This window comes from Marasmius oreades, chromosome 7 (genome assembly GCF_018924745.1).
Source record: "Marasmius oreades isolate 03SP1 chromosome 7, whole genome shotgun sequence".
Lineage (NCBI taxonomy): Eukaryota > Fungi > Basidiomycota > Agaricomycetes > Agaricales > Marasmiaceae > Marasmius > Marasmius oreades.
This window is the reverse complement of record NC_057329.1, coordinates 1,749,041-1,761,351: the sequence shown is the minus strand read 5'-3', so window position 1 is coordinate 1,761,351 and position 12,311 is coordinate 1,749,041. Positions and strand designations below refer to the sequence as shown.

General features: G+C 47.9%; 3 protein-coding genes across 4 annotated transcripts; 1 reads left to right on the top strand and 2 right to left on the bottom strand.

Annotated features, from left to right (window-relative positions):
• Positions 1-39: 39 nt before the first annotated feature.
• On the top strand, positions 40-7,753 carry E1B28_011318 (uncharacterized protein). Of its 2 annotated transcripts, none has more exons than XM_043156342.1 (29): positions 40-309; positions 362-589; positions 637-1,293; positions 1,346-1,586; positions 1,634-1,798; positions 1,855-2,294; positions 2,347-2,543; positions 2,596-2,927; positions 2,981-3,481; positions 3,534-3,796; positions 3,850-4,085; positions 4,153-4,290; positions 4,347-4,510; positions 4,560-4,682; positions 4,735-4,894; positions 4,952-5,008; positions 5,055-5,292; positions 5,341-5,413; positions 5,467-5,530; positions 5,580-5,798; positions 5,854-5,940; positions 5,990-6,116; positions 6,172-6,295; positions 6,352-6,411; positions 6,461-6,601; positions 6,659-6,825; positions 6,886-7,233; positions 7,284-7,624; positions 7,682-7,753. In XM_043156342.1, the coding sequence occupies exons 1-29, from the start codon at positions 121-123 to the stop codon at positions 7,740-7,742; spliced, it is 6,141 nt and encodes a 2,046-aa protein (XP_043006127.1). In that variant the 5' UTR covers positions 40-120; the 3' UTR covers positions 7,743-7,753. The 2 variants fall into 2 exon arrangements, with proteins under 2 accessions (XP_043006127.1, XP_043006128.1); XM_043156343.1 differs by having other exon boundaries at positions 647-1,293; positions 7,682-7,747.
• On the bottom strand, positions 7,754-8,639 carry E1B28_011317 (uncharacterized protein). The gene is made up of 4 exons (XM_043156341.1): positions 8,512-8,639; positions 8,428-8,459; positions 8,139-8,378; positions 7,754-8,084 (listed from the first exon to the last, which is right to left on the bottom strand). The coding sequence occupies exons 1-4, from the start codon at positions 8,595-8,597 to the stop codon at positions 7,825-7,827; spliced, it is 618 nt and encodes a 205-aa protein (XP_043006126.1). The 5' UTR covers positions 8,598-8,639; the 3' UTR covers positions 7,754-7,824.
• A 1,186-nt stretch (positions 8,640-9,825) lies between these two features.
• On the bottom strand, positions 9,826-12,231 carry E1B28_011316 (uncharacterized protein). The gene is made up of 10 exons (XM_043156340.1): positions 12,077-12,231; positions 11,898-12,001; positions 11,755-11,842; positions 11,633-11,705; positions 11,434-11,574; positions 11,275-11,378; positions 10,337-11,220; positions 10,236-10,269; positions 10,114-10,182; positions 9,826-10,053 (listed from the first exon to the last, which is right to left on the bottom strand). Exons 2-10 carry the CDS (start codon positions 11,948-11,950, stop codon positions 9,991-9,993), a joined length of 1,509 nt encoding a protein of 502 aa, XP_043006125.1. The 5' UTR covers positions 11,951-12,001; positions 12,077-12,231; the 3' UTR covers positions 9,826-9,990.
• Positions 12,232-12,311: the final 80 nt, after the last annotated feature.

Below are 12,311 nucleotides of genomic sequence, written 5' to 3'. Positions count from 1 at the left end.
CCGTGCGAATACATTGAGCGCCTATTATCGCGTCAAGGATTCAGATGGAGCAGTCAAGTTAACACGTCAAGACAACAGCCCACAACCATTATGAACGACAGCCTTCACTCATAAGGACCGATGTTTCGAACCCTGCTCACTCCTCTCGTCTCAAGATTCGACTTGTCTCCCCGTCTATCTCCGCGCGCTCCTAAACAGCAAAGCGATGAACTGGCTCCAGAGGATTTCGCTAGAGATGTCTTGATAGAGTTGATGCGAAATGCGGTTGAGAATCTGAAGCAGGCGGAAGACTTAAAAGTTAGGGGAGAGGTACGCCAAAACACACATGCAGTCGAAGAATCCCCAGCCTGACGACGCGCAGGTGCTGTCGGAAATACATAAAATAATGTTACAGGACTCGAGAACCAAGGACGTTTTCCGGGAACTGGACGGATTCCTCCTGCTCATGAGCACCCTATCCACAACCCATCCCAGTCAAGTTACTGACCCCAAATACACGCTAGCAAATGCAATAGACGATATGCGACTTGTTTTCATGGCCGCGTCTGAAGCCATGTACAACCACCCTGAAAATACAGACCATTTTAATGTTAGTGAGCATGATTTGTTTCACCCTCTTGCTGACCATAGATTCAGATGTCCGTAGGTTATGAAAATCTGGAACACGCCGTTCAAACCCTCCTCTCTGACTCAAATACTTCTGGAGAAACCCTGGGATTTATCCTCTCATTCGCCCTACATGACTTTTCTGTATCTGGCTTTTTTGTGGATCTACAACAGACTAAATCAGAGGCTGTAGACCAAATGCTGCTCGACTTTCGACCTCGTCTCGGGACGATTCTCCACCCCTCAGCGATATTCCTCTTGCAAAAGCTTATCTCCAGTCGAAATCAAGACGAGCAAGAGTTGGAAACTGCGTTCATCAAGCTTCTCGACCTTCTAACATCGAGGAACCACCGTAATAGAGCTGTTTTGAGCAATGGGGAAATCATCCGTCCTTTGTTGAACCATTTCCTGCAGTGGGAGAATCAGAGTGACAGGGCTCGCGAGAGGGTCGTGGTTCAAAAGCTCTTACGCCGACTTTTGGACATGGGCTCAAGTAGCTTGGAGGCCAGACAACTATTCCGTCGAGCAATCAAGGAAGACGGTACTCTGGACATGGAAGTTCTGGAGCTTATCAGGGCAGCAATGAAGTCTCGATGGCTAGAACACTTCTCTTTTCATTCCCGTGTCGCATTGGTTCATAGTCAAGACGACATAAAGGGAGTGCCTGTTACTGGGTTCACGTTCATGGTAAATAACTTTTAGACATCATCCCCATTTTTTCTGACGATGTACCCGCTAGGTCTGGCTTTGGATCGAACACCTACCAACAGACAACTCGTATGCTTTGTTTACTGTTCGCACTTCCGCCACCAGAGCTCTGGTACAATTGAAACTGAAGCGGGGCGGGAAGCTAGAGTTTTCGTCTGCGGGCAATCGAAACTCTGCCACCTTCGAGAAGGCCAGACTGTCTAATGGACGTTGGACACACATCACCTTGGTTCATTATCCTGTGAAAGAGAAGTCTTCCAATTCCACCATTCGTGCGTCGAATTCGACTGTAATGGATAAGGCGCTTACTTCATCATAGGGTTGTTTCTGGACGGTGTATTAACTGACGCTCTCAACTGGTATTATCCCAAGACCGAACCATACTTCACCGAACCTGGTCGATATATAATCGGTGACGATAGCGAAAATAGTGCGAGGATGGATTGGTGCATGGCCTCTGCCTATTTCCTTTCGATCCCCCTCGGTAAGTCTTTCAAATGCGCTTCTTGTATGTATGTGTTGATAGCTCGCGCCAAATAGCTGATGATGTTCCCCGTTTTATTCATCACCTTGGACCCCGTTACTTGGGACAGTTCCAAGATCGCTCCCTGTCAAAATTCTTGACCTACGAGGCCTCCACGTCATTGAACATGTTTCTTGTAGCGGCCGCTTCAACACAGATATCTAAACTCAACACTCCTGGTGGTTCAATGCAACCATTTTCTATGTTGAAGGTAGTACAGGAAGGACTTGGTCTACTAGAGTCTCAGATCATCTTTTCCTTGACGCCCCTCAATTGCTCAAGTGCTGGTGCTGTGTCAACCATTACCACACGTATAGGAGGAATTGGAACGGCTACCATACAGAAGGAGTTCAAGGTAGAAGGAGACGTTCATGTGATTAAGGCGGAATGCTTGGACATGACTCTCTGGAAACTTGGTGGGACAGCTGTGACACTAAGATTAGTGCAGTTAGCTGCAGTGAGTCAAATATATTTTTATCTGCCGTATTGTTCCTAATCGAGAGAACAAGAGTCCGCATGAGTTGTCTCGCACACTTTCCATCTTCAGTGACAGCATAAGGAACAGTTGGTGCAATTCGGAGGACGTTGAGCGACTGCGTGGATTCGAAATCCTTGGTGATATTCTACGTTCTAAGGCTCAAATCATCAACATGACAAGTTTTGAAACCCTGTTCGAATTTATGGGTGTCAGTTTTCGTTCACCAGAGTTCGCCATTAGTTTTTTTCTCTTCCAGTTTTAGTTGCTAACTGATCCGTAGACAGTCTACAATCGTCAACATTGTTGCATATCGAGTCTTGGCTCTTGACTTCGAACTTTGGGCCCACGCCCGCAAAGACATCCAACGCGTTCACCTTGAACACTTCAAGACGCTTATGGTTGAGAGTCGACATAGGAAATTCAACATTAAACAACGTTTCGCCAAGCTGGGGCTAGTCCGGCGCCTTCTTTTCGCCCTTCAAACTGATTGGTATCAGCACGACAGCCTGCGTTTCGTTGTTGATGCCCTTCGAATTGCAGCAGAAACCTCATTCACGAAAGATGATGCCATCAAGCCCCTTGTGTCATATCTAGCTGCCAACCTTCACGGAGGTTAGCAATCGAATTCTCTACGCCTGTTCGATCTGGTTGATTTCCATCTCTAGACACGGCCAATGCCATTTCTCCTCATTCCATAAGCTCAAGGATCGACTACAAGGATAACCGGGAAAAGGCCGAGCAAGTTTTGGAACATTTGGTGTCTATATTATCCAATTCAACGGCTTATGCAAAGTTTGGAGCTGCACTTCCTGTCACCCGCATATGTCTCCTTTTACTGGGTGATAAGCCGTCCTCGGTCGTTGCTTGTCAAGTCTTACTTCTGATCGCTATCAGCATCAGTACATCATCAGCTTTTCCAAGGAAGTTCGAACTGGTCAGTGGTTGGAGTACTCTCAAAACCATATTACCCGCATGCTGGGATCCAAGTGTGAATGAAGCTGCTTTTGATATTCTTCTCGGACACATCCAAAGTGATGGGAAAAAGAGGACTATTACCGCAGAGAAGGTTGTTACATGTCCGCATATCATGCCATCCATTCTTTCTGCATTAAAGACAGGACTGGAAACCATTACTCGGAATCGTTCTGCCAGAGCTGAAGAAGAAGGTATTTGCCGGCACAGCTAAAGGTTCCTGTAGTTCTCTGACGTGTTTGGTAGTTTCTTCATGGTCGACGGAATCCACGATGGAAGTCCTCGTCGAGGAAATCATGGACCTCCATGCGTCGAGCCCGACTTTCCGCCAGGTTTTTCAATCTCAGCAAACTACTCAAATTTTCGTAGATGCATACAGGCTCTTCGTGCAGGCGCTGGACACCGTCTCTCAGCCCGATCAACAGACGATGAGGATACTCGACAAGTTAACGCATTTGGGATTGGCACTGGCACTTGATAATGCCGTTGCGGGAGCACAAAAGCGGGAGGTGAGTGCTCCTTACCACCTCAAAAAATCTAGTATCGATCTGTTTTCTACCAGATTCTCGATACACTACAAGCTGCGGAGAGCCTAACTAATCCCACGGCAGAAAAGACTACAATTGATCCTGAACTCGTCGCTGACACTCGATCCATCCGTCAGCGCATAGCCTCAGCTAGGTTCAGCTTGCAAGTGGGGGAACGGACGGTCATCAAGATAATAACGAGGATGACGGATTGGCGCAAAACTATTCAAGCTTCAGAGCGAAAACGGTTAAGGAAGAATCTGCTTGATCTGTGAGCTTGGTCCATGCGATTCGTTTGCGTCCTTTCTCTAATCTGTCTTGTAACTATCGTGAATCAGGCGAGAGAGTCGCAGACAGGTTTCACGGCTTCGGGATTGGACACGTGATTTAATAGCTGAAAGAGGTTTATGGCCAGATCCTAACCATCAATCCCCACTCTGGCGCCTAGACGAGACTGAAGGACCACAGAGAGTCCGGTACGCCTTGTCTTTGTTCTGTCCCGTACCGCTTTTTCCAAATGACATTCTCGTAGAAAGAAGATGGAACCAACGTATAACGAAACACTGAGCTCTGGGATCGAACAGCAACAAGTTACTCGCAACATCGAACTACCTGACACGGATGATGCATCCGTCGTCCATTCAGAAGTTCCGCCATGGGCTGAATCCTATGAGATATCTTCAACAGAGATTGAAGGTAAACTTCTTTGATTAATAACATGACATCCTAACCTCATTATTTCTAGATCGTCAGTTAGCGGAGGATATCGCGGACGACAAACATCGTAGGGTCCGCCACGAGCTTGCTCCAGGCGATGTCATCGAAGCTGTTGGAACTGTAGCCCGAATTGTGGGGGTAGATTCTTCGCGTTTGTCTCCCTTCAGCTGCGACGTTCATTTCAGATCTCACGGTCTTTGTAGCGGGATTACTCATTATTGGAAGGACTCATATCTACATGCTTGATGGATTGGTCGAGAGTGAAGATGGAGAAGTCATTGACGCCCATGAGGCTCCAAAAAGTTTATTTTTCGTTCCTGGCAGTATCGTTGAGCTCGATGGTCCCCAAAGGGCTCAGAGATGGTCAGTATACGTATACGTACTGTCTTTGAAGCCCCGATTCTAACATTAAACGAATAGGGAACATGACCAGATCGTGACCTACAGTAATAAGACTTTCCTGTTCCGTGACGTCGCGTGAGTATGGTTTACTGACAGGGAAGGTGCCACTGATCATTGGCAGCCTCGAGATTTATTTCAAAGATAGTCGCTCTCTGCTCGTCGTCTTCCTCGATAAGAAAAGACGTTCCGCGATGGATCATCATCTTTCCAACATTGTCACCAAGCCCAAAGCAACACATACGCCTGGCATTCTTAGAACCCCTCTCATTGGGAAAGTTAGCGCGCGGGTATTATCCGGCTTTCTTCCCGACGAGCTTTCCACAGCACAGCGGAAGTGGCAAGCACGGGAGATCAGTAATGTGCGAGATACAGTGAACCCGAGAGATAACACTAACCACCAATTTTAGTTTACATATCTCAGCATCCTAAATCAGATGTCTGGGCGTACACCAAATGACGCCACACAGTATCCAGTTTTTCGTGGGTTAACTTGTTGATTTCCACCCTAGAGGCTTTGACAAGTTTGCTTTTAGCATGGGTTCTCCAAGATTATACCTCTGACACACTTGAGCTCTCCAACCCTGTGGTATACCGAGAGTGAGTTGGATGCTATGTCTTTCCATGTATCGATTTCATGTTTTCATAGCTTATCCACCCCCATGGGAGCACTTACCGACGCGCGACGAGATGCAGCTGTGGCTCGATACTCAAATCTTGAAAGTGTGGAAGAAAAGCCGTTTCATTACGGAACTCACTTTAGTTCCTCAATGATTGTGTGCCATTTCCTCATACGAATGGCGCCTTTCACGAACATGTTCAAGACCTTGCAAGGAGGGGATTGGGATCTTCCCGATCGTCTGTTTTTGTGAGTTCAAATTTTCAATCAGTCGTCTTTCATTCAACTGAACCACAGTCCCCAGAGATATCGCAAGGGCGTATGATTCTGCAGCCCGTGATGTTCGAGGTGACGTCCGAGAACTAATTCCTGAGTTCTACACCTGTCCAGAGTATGTTTACCGATTCTTTTTCAATTCATAAGTTCATACCGTAACGTAGGTTCTTGGAAAACTACATGAATCTTGATTTTGGCGTGCAACAAAACACTGGAGAGAAGATAAATCATGTAACGCTTCCGCCGTGGGCCCGACAGGATCCACTCCTCTTCGTGATTATGAACAGGAAGGTGAGCAGGCACCGATGCAAATGTACCTTCTCAAGAGGAATTTACATTTCTGTAGGCACTCGAAAGCGACTACGTTAGCGAGAACCTTCCGCAATGGATTGACCTGATATGGGGATGCAAACAGCGAGACGCGGACTCACTGAACGTCTTTCATCCCCTCTCTTACGAAGGTTCTATTGGTAAGCTGTCATTGAGTTATCAGAGGGTCTTTTTCGGGAACAATCACCGATTTCAGATCTGGATTCGATAACGGACGAGCTCGAGCGTGAGGCGACTGTTGGAATCATCCATAACTGTACGTGATTCAATCATCGAGCAAACCAGCATGTTGAAGTGCGTATCAGTTGGGCAGACCCCTCGTAAACTCTTCAATGCACCACACCCGCAGCGATACAACCACGGAATTTCTTCGCTTCCGATTGGTACTCTGCACGGGATAGAGGAGGATCCTCATCTTTTAGTGCAAGGTGCCCGAGTTCTGAAAGGTCAGCGTTTTCGCATAACCTCGCTCGAATAATTCGATTCGACTGCCCGCTCTCCAGATTTAGGTAACGGCGTTCCCGTTGGCGAACTTGTACTGGATACGATTGGTGAACGGATCATACCCTGTCCAAAGGGCATGTTATGCGTCCCGTCGTATCCTCATGAACGAATCGAGTGGGGACCTTCCCATGGTGGCGGTGACCTCCGAGTATGGGTTGATCAGAAGGTATTTTACTTGACGATGATAACGTTTTCTACGGATAATTAACAATGTCAATTCGCCTAGACAGTCCAGGTGGTCGAAGGAGTGTCCTGCACCTGCGCTGCGTTTGCCGACTCACATAGTCTGGTGACGGGATCCAGTGATTACACTGTTCGCATGTGGATTCTTACTCGAAGTACACGTCCGGGAACCGCCTCCTTGAATGTTGCTCTCTCTCATATCCTCCGCGTACACACCGATGAAGTGCTTTGTGTAGCTACTTCCCGTCCCTGGGCAGTAGCAGTTAGTGGTTCCCGTGATGGAAGTGCGGCCATTTGGGATCTCAATCGTGCCGTATATGTTAGGTCGATCTGGCATGGGGAAGCTGGACATTTGACTGCAGTCAATCTTACCGCTATCCACGAGAGCACGGTAAGCTCAAATCTTATGATAATTCGTATAGTACTAATCTTCTCAATAAGGGGTACATCGCGACTTGTTCTCGAGTTAAGTTGTGCTTGCACACCATCAACGCAAGGCCGATGGCTGTCCTTGACCTTACCAAGTTATCTTCCTATTCAACACTATACCCAACTATCACGGCCATGTCGTTCCATGAGCGAGAGTATTCGAACCTTGGTATTTTGGCAACAGGGGGTAGCGACGGTTCAATCACTCTGCGGACATGGACGGCTGACGGAACGCCTACCGGTGAGAAAGCTCAGTGGGAATTCTTAACTGTGAGGACGATGAAGGCACGAGCACTGGTTGGACGCAAAGCGGGTGGAAAATTACCAGTGATTACTGCGGTGAAATTCATAGGGTAAGTGCGTCATTCCACAGACGAGGTTGCAGCATTGACTCGTTAGCGATTTTACAGAGAAAGTCTCTGTCATGGCGAGGATACTGGCAGGTCGTACATGTGGACCCTCCCCGACTAATTCACAGACATTGTTACGTCAATTTTTGAGTGTCCTGCATGTAGTGTAGAAATGTGCTCAATAATTATTGAATATTTGGTGATTAATCACCCCAGTCCAAACCTAATGCTCCGACCCGCTCTCCTCTAATAGCTGTTTCAATAGCCTCAGCAAACGCTCTTAGTGCAAGGACATCTTCATCAAGGTTGACTTTCGTGTCATTTCCGATTGAAGGAGCCTGTACACCGAGAGCTCGTTGCAGAGTACTCTCCCGCTCATATCCCTTGAGACTGTCGATGGACTTGAGAATACTTTGGAGGTTCGGATGACTTTCAAGACTTTTGCGGACCTCGGCCGAGGTTGCTGCCGTAAAAGGTGAGCAACGGAAGCAAGGTTAGAGGGCAAAAAAAAGCATGCCTATCGATTCATAATGGCGAAGTTGGAGTGGCTTAGGATCGTCTCTTTCCAGAGGATCGGGATAGCTGGATTCATCAGGAACATAGGGCCATCTCAAAGATGTTAATGGTTTCAGAGGTTTGGGCTCTTCGAGTATTGTTTCAAGGGTACTCTCTTCTTGTGATGGTGGGGGGGTGAATGTCTCGTGGCTGTCGTACCCAGCATTGGACGGTTCTTGCGTCCTCGCGGTACATGAAGATTCTACTTCACATTGTAAGATTCTAAAGAACGAATATGAAATTCAGCATACCTTTGTGCTGCTTGTAACAGGGTACAGAGCAGCTGTGAGAGTATCGATTGAGGACGCCGACTGGAGATGACTGGACGTACATACTACAGAGCAGCACAAACTGAACACGTATATTTCATCTCATTCTTCTTGCACACTTGACAAGGTGCCCTTTGATGAGAAGGAGGCATATGTACTGGTTTCTTTTGACCACCGCGGTGGGTTTAAATTTTAAAGCTTGAAGCCTGTCACGCCACCATGTGCCGAGCTGCCGGGGACGCGTCGCGATCGGTGTGACAGTCTCAGTCTGAGGTTACGCTCACCGCGAAGAGAGAGAAGTACAGAAGCTGAGTACAGAAAAGATCTGAGTGAGTATCACGACGTGTGTTCCCCAACCACCCCTTCCGTATTTCTATATGGCTTGGTTCGGCTGTTTTCTGAACATTCGTCGAGTTCCTCGCAACGGCAATGGAAGAGCCTCATCTCTTCGTTGGTGGAGGGAGGATCTCTTTCTGCTTCCTCGCCCATTGGATATCCGACACGAATGGTTTAATTTTTGCTTCAGGACGCTAACTTGCCGCTTCCTTAACCTCAACTCTCTAGTGACTTTGCCTTCCACGTTTGCTGCTTTCTGTTTCTTCCTTCCTGCGCTCGTTACACATATTCCTGCCTACATTGCTTCGAACCTACTTGTCAAGGAAGAGTGTATTGCTCAGTTTGCTGCCATTGGCGCAATTTGGGGTTGCATGGATCGTAGGAAGCGGGTTAAGCATTCCAATGCATGTCGTTCACTCTGAGAATATGGAATTCTTGGTTGGGACGGTCTCTGCTCAATCTACTGTTCCGAAACATACATAGATCAAAAAGGCTGGTTTCCGCCTACTGTGCGCTTTCAAGACCTTGCCCGGGAAGTCAAATGTTATATATGTGATTTTTAGCTGGATGGTGATTAAATGGCGTGGGCTGCTCATATCCAGTGAGTACAAGGAACTCTATTTCATGTCACGGTGAACTGACTGGGCAGCGGGCGATTCCCCCAGCGTGTCAAAGAAAGTAAGCCAGACTGGGACGTGCCCCGGTAATCGACTGACCGATCGCGTATCTTCAAGCTAGATACAAATTACTTCCCCACTTATCGGTTGCACCCTCTTTTAGCACTCCTTGAGCTTGAACCTTCACCCTGGATACCCCCTGCAGGTGCTAACGTGGAACAGTATTATCTACAGCCACCGCCTATCACCAGGAGAAGGGAGAGTCGACACGGACCGATCTTTTGTTGGATGCACGGGGAGAAGGCCAAGTCTCCCTTGTTAGATTATCCTAGGGGGAATCACAGAAAGATACGGAATGGTTGCGGATTATGGGAGCGAAGACATCGTGACTCTAGCCCCTGATTCGCGCAAGTCTGGTGTACGTTCCCCCGGTGAGATGGTCGATCGTCCGGAGGTATCTTGAAACCAGGATTTTGTGAAACTAAAGGTCTATAGAATATCTATCATCTCAAAACTCTACTCGTACATGTACTGGACTCGGGGATACAGTCTGAACATGGCATCAACTTGGAGGCATCGCTGAATGATAGAATCACATTATGGACTGTAGCGCGTAGGCTGTTAATCCAGACATGGAAAATAGCATGAGAATGTACTTCGATCGGATGAGGGTTATGAGTATAGAGAGCCATAAAAGTTAGAACAGTTCCCATACCTGAGGAATTAGAAACGGTGAAAGGGATTCCGCACTTCCTGTTCCGCTATAGACTTGGGTCAAAAATACCTGATGAAGGACGTTCAGTGACCATGTTTGATTTCATTCCATGTGTGCCTCACCTGGGTCGTGGCTGTAGGGAGGCAGGAAAAGAACCTGCAATACAATCAGCGTCATTTTGTGGGAAGGCGTATGTACCGGGTAACAAAGGCCGAGGACATACATGCAGACGAATCGCAACACTTTATCATTGCGATCTATTAGGCCAACACTCACCAGCCCCTGCGTAATTAAAACACCCAACACCGGGGAGATCAGCATTTTCCCGATCGCCAGACTGAAGATGGCACCGAGAGGGAGAGTTCTCCACTGAGCTCTCGGGACATGTAGCCTTGCGAGCGCAGAACCTAAACCGATAAGACCCAGAGGGACAGAGGCTGCTCCCATGAACTGCGTAAAGTCTAATATGAACGCTAACGGAGGCTGATTGTCTGGAGCGTTCGGTATATTGGCTCCCGGTGTCAATACAAAGAGTCCTTTTATTGGCGGTATGAGTGCGATCGGAAACGCGATGAGGATAGCGAGGGAAGCAGGTGTCAACATGGACTTGGCCACGGTTCTGATTGAGAAGAAAATTTTGCGAAGGCGTGGATTTCGTTGGAAGATGCTATCAGATATCCCAGGAGACAATGGTGTAGATGGTTCTCGATTCTTGCATTCCTGATTATCTAGAGGCGCAGTCACGGTGGGTGTTGGTGAGGTTAATTTTTCGGTAGGAGCTTGTGAAGTTACACCGTCGGTGGGAGCGGGAGTCGCAGTGGCTGCGTCTTCATGGAAAGAGACGTGTCTGAAGTGCCGAGCTCGAGGACCATGTCCGTTTATGAAGCCCGTCTCTTCAGAATCGACCGGCTTTGGCTCTGGCTCTTGACATGGTACTTGGACTTCCGGGTCCTTTTGCTTATCCTGACGCACAGAGGGCCTACATAGCCCAAAAAACATGGCACGTCTTTTCAGACGCATGGCTTCCCGCACTTCAGCCGCTTCGACATCGGGCCCCACGAAGTCTTTCGCAACCCACAGGTGCCCACCCATGGGAAAGAGAGACATCTTGTTCGACGCATCGTATAAGAAGGAAATTAATAACGCAGGGCCTCAACGTACCATGTAGACCAAAATGAAGACCGATATATACGCTACGGCAAGCGTCTGATCGTGGGTTCCGTCGAAAGGTGCAGAGCCTGTTATGCTCATGATCGCAGACGTGGCTGAGGGTAGGTCGTGAGCATGAGTAAGGGTGCAGAGGAGATCGACAAGGCTGACGGATGTCTCCAACATTCCCCCATCCCCCAGCTACCAATATACCGTATCTGAATCGGTGAGGGACCCAGAAGAATTGTTTGGTGATCCAAGCCATTACAATACCAATTATACTATAGATGCTGGCCACCAAAACCAAAGGGCCTGAAATGCAAGCGTCAAGTTGCTGTCCGAGTGGAGCTAGTACTGGTCTGTCGCATACCTAGAGCACTGATATTATCTGAAGTGAAAGCCGGCACCATCTTCGAGAACATCAGGGACGGTAGAGTTATATTCTGACTCGCTCAGTGAGCAACACCGCACGATCGACTATCGGATACTTGCCAGGATGATTTGTCCCAGACTTTGTGCAGCAACCGTCGGAAATAAATCAGCCTTGGTAATGACGAAGCCACAAGCACTGCATAGTATTCTGACTCGTGCAATGAGCAACTTGGGTCCTAGGGGAAACGCTAAGGGATGCTCACAATCGTAACAATGGGCGCACTGAAATCCAGATCAGTGTACCAGCTGAGGTCATGTTGTACGATTGAACGGGGTTTTGGAATGTAAATGAACTTGTTCAAGGCGACTCGAAGGAAGGGTGGAGGGTCAATTCATGGAGCGATGGGTCGAAAACTGCATGTAGGTCCTGATCAATTCTCACCTCTTTTACATATTTTTAGCTGGTGGCCTGCACGTTTTTCTTCCGCAAAACCCGCAGGGAAAATGTGATAATCCATAAATCCGTCATGCCTGACGGGCTTGGTTTCTGTAAGGATAAAAGATTTCAAGGTTAACGCTTTAACGGTTCTGTCAGAGATTCAGAAAGGCGTAGAGACCCCGGGCCGGGCGAGGGCACGCGATTACGTAATCTGTCAAATCTCATGCAGGCGTTGGTC